At 52.3% G+C, this 15,244-nt stretch overlaps 1 protein-coding gene across 1 annotated transcript; it reads left to right on the top strand.

Annotated features, from left to right (window-relative positions):
• Nucleotides 1–1,442: 1,442 nt before the first annotated feature.
• On the top strand, nt 1,443–9,392 carry LOC117058787 (serine protease 55-like). The gene is made up of 6 exons (XM_033170155.1): nt 1,443–1,561; nt 3,795–3,895; nt 6,556–6,754; nt 7,534–7,787; nt 8,614–8,753; nt 8,970–9,392. Exons 1-6 carry the CDS (start codon nt 1,443–1,445, stop codon nt 9,390–9,392), a joined length of 1,236 nt encoding a protein of 411 aa, XP_033026046.1.
• The last annotated feature ends 5,852 nt before the right edge of the window (nt 9,393–15,244 follow it).

Below are 15,244 nucleotides of genomic sequence, written 5' to 3'. Positions count from 1 at the left end.
AATAGCTTTACAGTCCTTTTTAGCCTCTAACATTTCCAAAATGTCAATAACATTACCTTAGCCTTGTGGGCGAACGGGACCAGGCGCGGCTTTAGCTTGATAGGGGCAACTTGTAGATCAAGGCTAAAGGAGATGGGCCCAATGTGCCATTAAAAACCTTGGCAAAGTCTTTGATTAGGGCATCAACCTCTGCGTTGGAGATGCAGTTGATGCTGGTGACTTCCAGGCCGAGGGTGCCAAACCATTCTAGCCCTAGGAGGCTAGGGCACAAGCCTTCGACCACCACCAGTCAGAGCAAGCCTGAAAAATTCTTGAACGCGACCCAGAACTGGCCGACACCTACCATGGGAATGTCGTTTCCCTGAGAGTCTCTCAGGTGTATGCAGTGTGGGTCGAGTTGCCTCTTAGATAGCTTGGGCACGAGTGTTTTGATGGTGCTCCCGGACACAACAAACAGGGCAGATCCAGTGTTGATCTCCATGTCACATGGAGCTCCTTCAATGAGCACTGTGGTGTGTAGCTTGCGTTGCGTAGGCGAGTCGGTTTGTCCAATCGTAGCTCCGGATGAGCAGCAGCAGTTGGTGAGAGCGAAATAGTTACTGTTTGCAGACCGGGGTGACGACTTGGAGTTGCGAGATGGTGAAGAGGCCATGTCTGACGGAGCTGATCGGCAGACCTTAGCGATATGGCCCTTTCTGGAGCATCGCTGGCACGACACGGGGGTGGTTGCCTCCACAGCCAGCACATTCTGATTGGTTCTTGGACCTCTGTTTGAACTTCCCATGCTCCCGCTTCGTCTGGTGCACGCCATTGTCTTCACTGGAGGATGCCTCGTCACTGCTAGCCTCCTCGTGGTGCACTGCAATTGATTTCTTAGTAGGATGCAGGCTGCTGGCCTTGCGGATCTCCTGGGCGGAGAGTTCAGCAGCTTCTGAGGCCGCGGCCTCCTCGATGGCCTTCTGCAGCATGAGGTCTGACTTGGCGAGGAGACACCGTTGCAAACGGTTGTCCCGGACTCCACAGACGATTCGATCCATCAGAGCATCATCTAAGTCTTGGAACTCGCAATGCAATGCGGCCTTTCGGAGGGTGGCAATGTAGCTGTTGATCGACTCCCCCTCTGCCTGGTTCTGGTGATAAAATGCATGGCGGGCAGCAATTTTGGATGGCTTTGGAGCATAGTGGCTGCGTAGCTTCTCTTGTAGCACGTCCCACGATGCTGCCTGGACTGCTAGTGGTGTGACCAAAACTTGGGCCGTCTCGAACACCTCGGGCCCGCAGAGGCTGAGGAAGAGGCCTCGCTTCTGCTCCTCTGACCCTCCTGTCAGCTTGTTTGCTTGGAAGTAGCAGGCAAACCGAGTGAGGTAGGAGTCCCATGATTCAGAGGCTGGAGCAAATGGCAGTAGAGGCACGAATGAAGCCATGGTTCTGATGCCGACGTGATGGCGATGGATGGAACACACAGTGCTCTAGCCAGAATGGTCAGCTCTGAATTGGTTCTGTTTGGTGATTTCACTCAGTGTTTCAGCTCAGTGGTGTTTCAGCTCAGTGATTCGGCTCAGTGAGTGCCCGAGTCTGGCTGTGCTCTGATGTCCATCAAATCCCACCTTCGTCACCAGTATTAAGTAGTGAGCGGACATAGCAGACGACACAGTGATTCTCCAAGCAGCTCTCTTTATTCTCAGGCTGGAACAGAACTGGGCTGAAGGGCTGAGCCAGCCTGCTTATATAGTACTCAGTAACATGCAACAGTAACAACTCTCTCTAGCTACCCAATCCGTGAACGGCACTCTCAATCCTTCATTTGCATGTGGACCTGAGTGAGAACTGCAGTCACGGTGGGCAGAGTGAAACTATATACACAACACCCCTAGTGGCCTAGGGTGAGAACTTCAATACATAACAGAACTGATAGCTGATGTTCTCGCAAAAGCTTGAATTTATGGGCCCAAGCGACAGGCATGCATCCAATGTAAACCCCTCCCCATCCAGTCTAGGGACCACCCACTCAGGGTGCCTCTGCCTCATCCGGGTTGAGCTTCAGTTTGCTGGCTCTCATCCAGCCCATTACCGAGGGAAGACGGATGTCAGGGAGCCAAGCATGGCTGGGGAAAAGAGGGTGGAGAGCATAGAGGAAAGAGCAGGGAGAGGAAGTTGGAAATCAGCCAGTCGGGGGAGGAGGGTGCATATAGAGAGCAAGTACCGATAATCACGACAGATACATCCCAGTCATCCAGCCCCCCTTTGCAAACGTCTCAGGAAGAAAGAGAAAGCACTTACGTCAGTAACAGACAGGGGAGGGAACAAAGGGGGAGAAAGAGGTTCAGACGTCATTTTCGGGCGACCCGTAGCTTCCTATGTTGGAAAGCACGCGAAGATAGCAGTCCGGAAGTTTGTCAGCTCGGAGACCAGTCATGATTTATCACTCTGTAATTAGCAATGTCTAATAAAAAGCTTTTAAAGCTCAACGCTTGAGCCGGCAATTACTCACAGCAACATCAAAAGCAAGAGTTGCCGTGACAACAATGGTCCAGCACATCCACAGCCAGACCTGCAGAGCTAAAAGAAGCAGAGCTAAGTGCCATCAGCATATTGCTGACAAGGGACTCCCAAACTCTGGGTGACCCCATTCAGTGGGAGGTGCAATGCAACTCATTCATTAAAAAATAAACTAGGGCACCTGGTTTCAGATGTTCCTGTTCCTTTTTGTGTTCTTCCTTTAGTACATGGATAGGCAAACTAAGGCCTGGGGGCCGGATCCAGCCCAATCACCTTCTAAATCTGGCCCACGGACGGTCCAGGAATCAGCATGTTTTTACATGAGTAGAATGTGTGCTTTTATTTAAAATGCATCTCTGGGTTATTTGTGGGGCATAAGAATTCTTTCATCTTATTATTATTTTCCAAAATATAGTCCGGCCCCCCACAAGGTCTGAGGGACTGTGGACTGGCCCCCTGTTGAAAAAGTTTGCTGACCCCTGCTTTATTACAACTGTAACTATGGGTATTATAATGCTGTTCCTCTACTACTGATCCAACCAACCCTGCCTCCCAACTACTGTCCCTTCCACACTCTACTCCAACCTCAATCCGTCTCTCCTGAAGAGGCCAGAGAGCATTTTGGGTGCCCCCTGCCTTGCAGGCCTTTCCCCACAGGGCCTGGGAAGGCAGGATCTGGGCTGACGGCAAAAACTGGGGCTCTTGGGCTTAGCGGGGGTTGGGGTTTTGAGTTGTTGTTTTGTTTCTGTATTTGTTTTAGATCTTCTTGTGATGCATGTGGATATTGTTCAGTTTGGTGGTGTATTTTGTAATGTTTTATTATTGCTTATGACCACGTTTTATATTAATTTACTAAATTTGTATAGAGCCCTTCATCTGAAGATCTCAGGATGCTTCACAGCATAAAAATACAAAATATGTTTTTAAAAAAGAACAAAAATGAAACAAACCAATAAACCCCATCCTACAAACACATTCAAAGAGACATATATTGTTTAATTAGTCAAAGGCCAATCACCACTGACCACCAACATTTGAAATCACTTTCAAACTCTCAGCCAATCACCACTCACCCCTAGCATTCCAAAAATGAGACTGGGATTGGCCACAGTCCAAGTTCCACGCAGGGCCGTCTCATCCATTGGGGCTGGTGGCACGGCGCACCAGGGAGCAATGGCCTGGAGGGCGCCTCCGCCCTCCAGCCCCGCTGGCAGCGCCTGGCAGCAGCGCCCTCCGACTGCCCGGCGGAGCAAGGGAGCTGGCCGGCCACGCCACGCCCTCTGGCTGCCCGGCAGAGCACAGGAGCGCAAGCCGGCTGGCCGCACTGCACCATCAGGCTGCCCGACAGAGCGTGAGCTGGCCAGCTGCGCTGCGCCCTCCGGCTACCTAGCAGAGTGTGGGAGCACAAGCTGGCCAGCCACGCCGCCCCCTCCGGCTGCCTGGCAGAGCACAGGAGCGCAAGCCGGCCGCCCTCGCCTCCCGTCCCAGAAGCGCTGGAAGAGCAAGCAGAGCCCCCGCCGCTCCAGCGCCACGCCCCTCATCCCCTGCTCGCCCACCCCCCTCCTAAGGGGCGGCAAGTGCAGGAGGGAGGCGGCGGAGAGGCGGCATGGCGGGGGGCAGCTGCGAGGGATAAGCCGCAAACCAGGGCGGCCGATCTCCTTAGACGGCCCTGGTTCCACGTATGTTAAAACACATCATTGGGTGGCTGCAGTGGTTTTTATTATCGCTCTTCTTTAAATAATCGAACAGCTCCTGCAAGCTTCAACCTTGCATTCCTGTACTTTTGAACCAAGAGCTTTCTATGTGTTTTTCTTCTTGCTGCTGCATCGAACAGCATGTGAACACAGACATTTGGAATTTTGCAAGAAGCCGGATGTGGGGGACTCCCTGGTCCTGAATGCGCTAACTGTGCTCCTGAAGGACCAGGTGCACAGCCAGGGAATAATTTTGGACTCACAGCTGTCCATGGAAGTGCAGGTCTATTCTGTGTCCAGGGCATCTCCCATCTGATATGCAGGCTGAGACCTACCTACCCGCAGACTGTCTCGCCAGAGTGGTGCATATTCGTTTTTTCTCCTGCTTGGACTACTCCAATACAATCTGCGTGGGGCTACCTTTGAAGTTGACTCAGAAACTACAACAAATCCAGAATGCAGCAGCTAGGCTGGTGACTGGGAGTGGCTGCCGAGACCATATAACACTGTCCTAATTTAATGCTCTTCATTGGCTCCCACTATGTTTCTGAATACAATTCCAAGTGTTGGTGCTGACCTTTAAAGCCCTAAATGGCCTTGGCCCAGTATACCTGAAGGAGCGTCTCCACCCCTCATCATCCAGCCCGGACACTGAGGTCCAGCTCTGAGGGCCTTCTGGCAGTTCCCTCCCTGCAAGAAACAAAGTACAGGGAACCAGGCAGAGGGCCTTCTCGGTGGTGGCACCCGCCCTGTGGAACGCCCTCCCTTCAGATGTCAAGGAGATAAAGAACTACACAACTTTTAGAAGACATCTGAAGGCAGCCCTCTATGGGAAGTTTTTAATGTTTGATGTTTTGTCATGTTTTATATATGCTGTAAGCCGCCCAAAGTGACAGAGGAAAGCTAACCAAATGTGCAGAGTATAATGCTAGTAACAATAACAATACTAACAATAACAGAAGTGGAAAAGTTGGCTTTCCTCCAGTCTTCTGGCAATGAGGTGACAAGGACGTCCCTCCCTCCCCACTGTCTTCTTTCAGTCTGTGTTTATTGCTGCTTGAGCCCCGGCACTTCTCCCTTGGGGGCACAGCCCCATGATTCCTGGGGGGCATGACCACTTTGCAACCCTCCCCCTGATGCATTGGCAGGGAGGGGGTTAAACTGAACCAGAGCAGCAGGGATTGGCCTGGTCACGCATGTTCACACTGTGCAGCTGAGGAAACTGGCTTGTGGGATTTGAACTCAGCTCTCCCTTCTTTCCCAGTGACCTCAGCGCCTCACAGAATGCTGGCAGCTCCAAGAGAGCCATGTGTGCTCCAGTCAAGCGCCCCAGGCTGGGGAGGCGGAGCTAAGGACCAGGGGAGGGGCCTCTGTTCTGCACCTGTGACATCATTAGCTGGCCTTCTATGACAACACAGGGCGCAGCCTGAGACCCCCTCCCACACTCAAGATTGGAAGCCAGTGACTTCTGGGAAGAAACCTATGGACCATCTGTTGGCGTGTGGCTTGCTGTTGATGCTTCAGGGACTGGTCATTTGGGGACAAGGTGCAAGGAAAGGGGAGTGGGGCGCTGCCATGGGGTGAAGGCAGAGCTGGAGGCGTTATGGCTCCTTCCCTCGGAGGCCCTGGCAGACTCAAAAAACAACAACCCCACCTTCTGACAGCCAATCTTCCAAGAACCCCTCCCCCTGGCTGCTCCATTTCTGTGACATCACAATGATATGACATCATCACCTCTTGGGGTGGGGGTGGGAAGAGTAGCGAGGGTGGCGAGGCCGAGGTTGTTTGGGGCCTCCTCCTGGCGACCAGACACAATGCCCATGCTGTGTCTCCACAACTGGAGGCAGCAATGCTTCTGAATGCCAGTTTCTGGAAACCCCAGGAGGGGAGAGTGGCTCTTGTGCTCGGATCCTGCCTGCAGGTTTCGCTTTGGGGCATCTGTCTGGCCACTGTGAGAAGAGGGCGCAGGACTGGATGGGTGACACAGGCCTGATCCAGTAGGGCTCTTATTACGAAGGGCTCTTGTGCCAGCAAAACCTCCATGGCTGGGGGCAGTTACCTCTGAATATCAGTGCTATGGGGAAGGAAAACCCGAGAGTGCTCTTGCAGCTGACCCTGGTTGCAGGTTTCCCATAAAGGGCACCCATTGGGCCTGCAATGGCCTGATCCTGCACCCAGGACTCTCTTATGTCCTTATGGAGCCTCCATGGCCAGGGACAGTCTCCCTAGGCTCCTGGGTTCTTAGGGGCATTTGGCCGCGGGGGTGAGACAGGATGCGAGAGTATGGCAGGGGCCCCCCTTGGGCGATCCAACCCAGGGCCCTTCTGACGTGCATTTGCCTCCGCCTGCCCCTCTTCTCCAGGCTGTGGCTTCCGGCCAGAGTTTGACGGGCCCCACGCCTCCCCCGTGGCCGGCGCGCGCATTGTGGGGGGCTCGAAGTCCCTCCCTGGGAAGTGGCCCTGGGTGGTCAGCATACAGACCAGCACGTACCACTTCTGCGGGGGATCCATCGTGCACCCCTGGTGGGTCCTCTCCGCGGCCCACTGCTTCGCAGAGAGAAGGTGAGGAAGGAGGGGGAGGAGGGCAGAGGGCCAGCTGGCGGGGGGGGGGGCGGGGGGCAGACCTTCAGGCGGGGGTCCCTGCCCTCCAAGCCACGCCCTGCTGAGCCAGGGGGAAGGCTGGCTCTGGGTGCAGCCGGGTGCTACGAAGTGTGGGTCTGAACCAGCATGTGGACACGGGTTAATAAACGCCCATTGACAGCCATACTCTTCTCTTGCAAACAAAGAAGAACCGGCCTCATCTGTAGTGGCTCCCCGTCTGGGGATTGCTCTCCCCGGGGGAGGCTCGCCTGGAGCCTTCATTATGTATGTTTAGGCACCAGGCGGAAACCTCCAATTAATATTCTACAGCCTTTCAAATGTGTTTGTGGGAAGGGGGTTATAATAATAATAATAATAATAATAATAATAATTTATTATTTATACCCCGCCCATCTGGCCGGGTCTCCCCAGCCACTCTGGGCGGCCTCCAACAAATATCAAAATACAATACAGAGTCACAAATTAAAAACTTCCCTAATGCAAAAATACGTTATTGTTTCGTATGTTGTGCTTTTATGCTGTATTTTTATTATCTTGTGAACCACCCAGAGAGCTTGTGAGGAAGGGCGAAATATAAATTCAAATACTGTAATGAAATTAAATAAGTAAATAATCCGGCCCTGGATTAGACTAGATGGCCCTTGGGGGCCCCCGCTCCCAACTCTACCAGTTCTATGATTTCAGGGAGAAGCTCTTTGGAGGGGGAAGTGTGTGTGACTTCTCCCCCCTTTCTCCTCCAGCGACAAGGTCAGGGTGGCCGCGGGGAGCAACCTCCTGGGGAGGCACAACGTCACCCGCTGGGTGCGCAAGATCCACCTGCACCCCGAGTACAGCACCCGCACCTACGACAACGACCTGGCGCTCCTGCTGCTGGACAAGCCCATCCCCTACAGCTTCTACCACAGCCCCCCTCTGCCTCCCCGACCACAGCATCGTCCCCGACGACAACATGTGGGAGAGCTGCACCGTGGCGGGTGGGGGCTCACGAAAGCCGGTGAGCCCCGGAAGGCGTCGCTGCATCTTCCGCGCTTCCTTTCCCTCGACAAAATCCCCTGTCCCTCCAGAAAGAGACCCCGAGGCTTAGGGACCCCTCTGCCCGCGGCTGGGAGAGTGCCAACTACGGCTCGCAAATGTGGGTGCCCTGGGGCCGTGAGTGCCACACAGCGTGCATGACCCTGTCCGGATGCTTCCTGGAGGATTTGTGGGTGCTTGGGCACCCAGAGCCCAAGGGAGTTGGCACCCTTGTGCATGTGGACCCCTGTTTGAACCAGAGGGGCTTTACCTGGGTGGGCCAGAAAGATCGTGGAGGGAACACGCCCCATGCTGACTCAGGGTTTGGCCCTGGGCAGCTGCCACCCTGCTCTACCTCCCTTCCTCAGTTCTTCCACCTGTGAAATGGGAAGATGGTTACGAATGCCAGACTCGAACCTTGCCTGCGTAGTGGGCGCAGCTGTGTGGGATGGACGGGGGCGGGGGGGAGGAAAGAAACCCACGTCCTACAGGCAGGATGCCGGGTCCTCCCAGAAGCCCCCTCTGCCTCAAGGTGTGGCCCCCAGGCTGTAAAATGGGACCGGGCAAATGCATGGAAAGAGGCAGAGCAAGAGGAGCCCCGCGTTCAGGCGCAGTCTACCTCTGCGGGGAAGAGGCACGGAACGGAACGGACCTGCTGGTGGACCTGATCCAATTCCAGACGGTCTTTGGGGTGCTCTGGGGGGGAGTGTTTCCATGGGGAAATGGGTCTTGGGTCTTGGGGTCACGGGCTCCGCCCCGCCTCCAGCCAGCCCGCGCGGCTTGTCTCCCTTTCTCCTCTCTCTGCCCAGGAAGCGGTCAGGGATCCTACAGTTTGCTGGACGTGCAGGTGGGGATGGTCGACTGGATGCTGTGCCTCCGCTGGCTGCGCTCCCTCACCAAAAACATGATCTGCGCCGGGTTTGAGGAGGGCGGCCGCGACGCCTGCCAGGTGGGAGGACCCCCCTCGCCTCCTGCCCCCACCCCACCCGTTCCCCCTTCTCCCTGCAGCCTTCCTTCTGGGCGTGGAAGGGCCCCCAGGGCTCTCCGGTGGGCCAGGAGGGCGCAGGGTGGGAGGGAAGGCTTACAGACGTCAGCTCAGCTTCAGCACCCAGCTGGTGCTCCCCGCGGGCTTCGGACTACAACTCCCACCCTCCCGCCTTTCCAGGGGGACAGCGGAGGACCCCTCATGTGCCGCCCCCCGGGCCGCGGAGGACCCCACCAGCGCTGGTATGCGGTCGGCGTGGTCAGCTGGGGGCGCCAGCTGCGCGGCCCGCCACAGCCCCGGCGTCTACACCAGGGTCGCCAACTTCCACGCGTGGCTGGAGACGACCTCGGCCCACGAAAGCCACCCTTTCCACGTGCCGCAGAGCCCGGAGAGCCACACCTCCTCCCCGGACGCCGCGGAGGCGCAAGTGACCAAGCCCGCACCTCGACATGTGGGCCGGAGTGGAGGCGGCCATCGCCGCCAGAGCTGACCCCGGGCAGGGCCGGCCCTCGCGTGGCTCCTGGGGGCCGCCTGCTGGACCCTGCGCTGCTGAACAGAAGAGACGGAATAAATGCTATATTCATTCGTATTTACAGTACTTAGGAATCTGTACGCCGCCCTTCTCCCGAAGGTCGCGGGATGCTAATCCGCCGAAGGTTTAGAGGAAAGTTCTCCCGGCGCCTGTGCGCTTGGAGGAGGCTCGGCTCGCTTCCTCGCGATGCTCAGAGATCGGCGGCGGGAGTGGGCCTCGGTCTGCTGGCTTCCGACTGCGTGGAGTTGCTTTTTGGTCGTGGATTCGTAGCACAGCATAGCTGAAGGAACCTGAGGGACCTCTAGTCGAACCCCTGCAATAGAGGAGGATTCCTCATCTTTTCCACACACCCTGCCCATATTTTATTTTTTGCCTGCCCACCCCCCACCCCCCGCAAATCTCTGGGTAGTGTGACTCCCAAGCAGTGAATGCAGCTTTCCTGTTTCCTTTTGCGGCTCAGAGGAGACGGGGTGTCTTTGAGTTATATGGTTATTTGCCCATAATATATACAACCTGAGCCTATAATAATAATAATAATAATAATAATAATAATAATAAGAAGAAGAAGAAGAAGAAAGAAGAAGAAGAAGAAGAAGAAGAGTTTGGATTTGATATCCCGCTTTTCACTACCCGAAGGAGTCTCAAAGCGGCTAACATTCTCCTTTCCCTTCCTCCCCCACAACAAACACTCTGTGAGGTGAGTGGGGCTGAGAGACTTCAGAGAAGTGTGACTAGCCCAAGGTCACCCAGCAGCTGCATGTGGAGGAGCGGAGACGCGAACCCGGTTCCCCAGATTACAAGTCTACAGCTCTTAACCACTACACCACACTGGCTCTCTATAAGGGAGGGGTTCACAGCATCTGCACCCCAAGAGGGTCTTTCTTCTCTCATAACCAAGCCTTGCATCACTGCATGGATCAGATACATCAAATATTAATAATAATTTTATTATTTGTATCCCGCCCATCTGACTGGGTTTCCCATCAAATGGGATGAAAGGCAACTGTCATCACCACAAAAGTGATCCATTAAGTCATTCCCATTTTTCTGAGACTAGTTCAGCAGGTTTCCTCTTAACAGATTCCACCCACACGCAGAACCACAGACTAGGACGGGGCCCCCAGGTGCCACAACCTGGAACCATATCAGCTGAACCTGAAGGTCTTGGGGGATGTTAACAACACTGAAGGCCTGTCAGCATGAGCAGCTTTCCCTTATGTTCACTTTTTAAAAAATTATAAAAAATATATTCTTTGCACATTAATGGGGGGGGGGGAGGTGGATCAAATGCATAGAGAGGGGTGAAAGGCCGCAGCTGCTACAAACAGAAAACATTAAATCATTTCCTTTTCTTAAGTTTCAATCACAGCATTTAAACATTTTACCATATCCGCTCCTTCCTCCCCTCTGTGGGATCCTGGTCCCTCTTGTTGTCTCTTGTCTGCCGTGTGAGAATGTTGTGAATAGTAGAGAGGATATCTTGATTCAATATTATCCTTCCTCACTCTCGCTAGTGAGTCAAGTAGCAGAGCATGTTCCCCTTAGACTGCAGGAAGCTCGTTTGAATCTCTTTCGTTAAGCAATCCAGTCTGGCTTGCCCAGATTGGATTTATTCCTGGTAAGTCCCCTTTGATCCCTCTCAAAAGAATAAAGACACAGCAGTCTTTCCTTAAAAGTAACAAGAAGTTTACTTACATTCAGTTCACAGTATAATCCCTGAAGGCAGGCTTTGGCTTGTAGTTTCAGAGAAAGGTTGGGCTGCACCCCATATGGGGATTCATCCCATGTGCTGCTGACTGAGAGCCAGCAGTGCAGTCCAAGAGAAGAAAAATAGAAGATGAAAAATGACTGCGTCACTGGACCTTTTGTTCAGTCTGCAAGGTTCATGCCCGCCTACCTGGTCACATGAAGGGGGAAGATGCTCCAGAACAGGTGGAACAGGAAGTTATAGTGGGATGTGATCCATGAGAGGCAGTCAAGTAAAACATTCCTTGTAATGCTAAAGAAGACATGCAAGGGAATGTTCAGTCCAGCCAGTCAAAACTTCCTGTTCCTCCTGGCTGGGGCATCCTTCCTTTGCATGTGACTAGAGGTGGGCATGACCTCACCTGTCCAGGTAACAAAAGGACGAGTCACGCAGCACTCTCCCTCTCTTTGACTTCCTTCGTCATTTGACCAGCTTTTAGCTTAGGGCTGCTCTGCTAGCTTCCAGCTAGCAGAAGCACTGGGATTATTCCCCCCATATGGGGTAGATCCACATGTACATATTTGTAACTAAGTCTGCCTTCAGGAATCGAACTGTGAACTGATGTGAGTAAAGTTCTTTATTGATGTTGAATAAGATTGTTGCATCTTATTCTTTTAAGAGGGATTCAAGGGACTTTACCAGGAACGTACAATTCAATCTGAGACAGACTGAATTGTATAATAGTGAGAGGCTCACACGAGCCTACAACCAGCTTTCTGCTTTGTGTGTAAGAAAGGGGAATGTAACGCTGCTACATAAAGGAACTTGCTAATGCAAGTTAGGAAGAATATTAATAAACAATATATCCTCTCCTGCCACCCTGAACATTCCCACAGTTCTACTGGTTGGACTAACATCTCCCTGTCTGTGTCCACTCTAGGGAAACAAGGAATTTTGTACTTGACTGCTCCAATGGATTACATCCCATATGCCAGTCAGGCCCTTCATGGAGGAGATGCTTTCTCCAGCGCAGGCGCCCCAGAATAATGGAGCTGAAGGGAGAGTCTATCTCAGAACATGCCATGAAACTAGGCCACCACTCCACTCAGAATGGGGTGGGGGGAAATTGGCTCCCCCTCCCCCTGACCCTCTCTGGAGGTGCAAAGTGGCTTCCCTCTGGCTCTCCAGTGGAGGCTTTTGCTCAAAGACAAGGTGGGCAGCCACCTGCACTCTACCGTGGTGCTTTGAAGACATTTTGGAAGGCCCTTTGAAGACCCCTCTGCACCCAGGTGGCCTTGGGGGGGACGGGGGGTGGCACACAGAATGAGGTGCCCCCTCCATGCCAGCACATTGGGTTAATGGCCCACATGGATCCAGTAGCAAAGGTTCGGCAATATGGGGGTTTATTTAGGATTTGTTTTGTGTGGGATGTGAAACACAAGAGCAGTCAAGTACAACATCCCTAGAGTGAACATAAAAGGGGATGTCTGGACCAGCCCATCGGAACTTCCTGTTTCTCCTGGGCTGGGATAGACTTCCTCTGCATGTGACTAGAGGTGGTCAGCCATCTCTCTCTCTCTCTCTGACCACATTTGTCAAAGAAGCAACATCTGCTTAGCCTAAGATGTTCTCTTGGGAGAGAGGACAAAGGAGCTGTCTCCTTATGGGATAGTTTCCAGGTACATTATGTTTGTAACTTAAGTCTGCCTTCTGGGACCCAATTGTGAACAGAATGTGAGTAAACTTTTTTTAATACTTTTATACAAGACTGTGTCATGTCTATCTTTTTATGAGGGAAATTACCAAGGGGAAATTACCAACGAAACTTATTTTAGAGGCTTTAGCGAGCCTGAGCAAATGCATCTGCTGTGTAAGTTTAAAAAGGGAATGTTACTCCGCTAAATTGTGGAACTTGTTAACACAAGTTGGAAAGGATATAATCAAACAATATATCCTCTCCTGCATCCCTGAACATTCCCACATTTTGTGCGTTTCTTCCTAAGCTTTATCACATCTTTTTCGTTTTCGTAAACCACCCTGGATCCTTGCTGCAGGAGGGAGGGGCTCCCCCCCCTTTTAAAGAAGCGGAAAAAACCCAACTGAAATAGAAGAGACTGGAGTAGGGGCTAACCAGAGGGAGGGGATGTGATTTAAAAATGCTGGTTATTTTGGGGGGGGAGGAACAAAGGGGTCTGCAAAGGAAGTATAATCCCCCCCCCCCAGCCTGAGGTTTCAAAAAGTGGGATTTGGCCCACTTGGAATGGAATTTATTTATATTCTGAAGTAGGTCAGGCCAAGAGAAGGCAGTGACTGTGCCCCCCGCAAGGTCACCTTCAGCAAGGTTTCCAGCCACTGGGTGGGGGATTCGAACCCTGGTCTCTCCCAGATCTTAGTCCTCACTGAAGCCCCGCAGGTCGGCTAGGCAGAGTGGCAGTCACCCAGTGCCCTTTTTTCCAAGTGGGGATTCGAACCCTGGTCTTGCTCCTAGTCCTCATGGAGTCCCCACAACAACCCTATGAGGCAGGCTAGGCCATCAGAAGAAGGCAGACACTGCCCTGAGCTCACACCCAGCAACCTTCATGGCTGGCTGGGGGCATTTGAACCCTGGTCTTCCCTGGGTCCTAGCTCGGCACTCTAACCACTACACCGCCGCTGCCTCTTTTTACACCCCGACATCTTTTCCTGACCTTCAGGGTCCACTCAGCCTTGCTGGACCACAACTGTGCCAGGGGAGGGCAGAGGAGACGCCCCTGCCTGCGATAGCCTTCTGCGGGGTGCTCCCTTTCCACTGCCCATGGTGGCGATGGGACCCAGGTGTCTGAGGGGGCATCAGAGGAGGAGGCTGCTGGCCGCCCCTCTGTCTGTTGGCCTGGCCAGGATTCCAGATTCCTCTGATGTCGCAGCGGAACAGAGGGACCCCCCCCCCAATCCAACGACTGACCTTCAAAGCGGTCAGGTAGGTGGGGAGGCCTAGGTGGGCCATAGGTGGGGGGCAGGACCCCATGCCAGGGGGTGGGCAGGGCTGTTGGGAGCACAGCTGCCCTCTAGGGAGCCCCTCTCTATGAGAGGGGGGGACGGACTCACCTGACTGTTGGTGGCAGTTGGGACACACCTGCCAGAGATGTCCAAACTGAATGGAGCCCACTTCTCTCCCAAAGACGACCCGCTTCGTGGGCAAGGGAAGCGGGGGACAGAGAGAGACGGGGGAGCTCTTTCATTTCATTTCATTTATTTAATAATAATAAGAATAATATTTTTTAAAAGTGCGTAAAATAAACAATATAGAATAAAAATTAAAAGTGAGAACACAGAAAGAAAGGTATAATATATCAATACAAGAATTAGGAATTACAATTCCATATAAAGTTATCTAATACATAGATATTATTATTATTCAAACACACACACACAAAACCCCCAGTATATTTTGTATAAATGGGTTCCAAATTTCATTACACTTTTATCTTATTTTGAGGATTCGCAGGCCCAACCTGTAGGATTTTCACATTTCAAATTCCAAAAATGAGGGAAGCCCAAAGATATTTTGGTTAGAATACTATAATATAATTTAGTTTTGCTTGGTAAATAAAATATTTGTAAATTTGTGTAGAAATCATGGGAAATGACTGGCAGATACTTGCAGTTATGTACTATGTATTCATATTAATATATTATACATATCTTATATGACCTGTCAATTTCAAATTAATTTTTTTTTGTTTTTCTGAGAGTAGTTTATTTGCTTCTTTATCAAACCTACCAAGCTAAATCTTGTCCAGTAACAAAAATAGTAGCAGATTTAAATTCCTCACACCCAAAAATGGTTTTAAGGCCCCTCACTTAAGAAAAGTGCAAAAATTAAGTTTCACCCCCTAAAATGACACCCTGCAGGAATTAACCTCTCCTTAGACACCTCCAATGTATAAGAGTATTGAGAGTTGGAAGGGTCCTATGGGTCATCTAGTCCAACCCCAGCCATCCAGGAATACCTGTTTCATAGAAACTTAGAACTGTTGATTTGGGTGGGATTCCAAAAGGTCATCCATTCCAACCTGCTGCAAAGCAGGTAGATGCATGGGAGTTTGGGGATCAAGGGAAACGTACTCTGCACATGCTCAGAGGCACCCTCAGTATCCTGACTGGGACTCCCGAAGAAAAGTAAAGGGCCTGGCGGGGGGGGGGGCTTTGGGTGTTTTCCCGTGCAGCTGACGGAGGACTAGCCTGGCCGCTCTCCCC

This window comes from Lacerta agilis, chromosome 14 (genome assembly GCF_009819535.1).
Source record: "Lacerta agilis isolate rLacAgi1 chromosome 14, rLacAgi1.pri, whole genome shotgun sequence".
Classification (NCBI taxonomy): domain Eukaryota; kingdom Metazoa; phylum Chordata; class Lepidosauria; order Squamata; family Lacertidae; genus Lacerta; species Lacerta agilis.
Note: the sequence above shows the minus strand (reverse complement) of the source record. Positions and strands in the feature narration are given on the sequence as shown.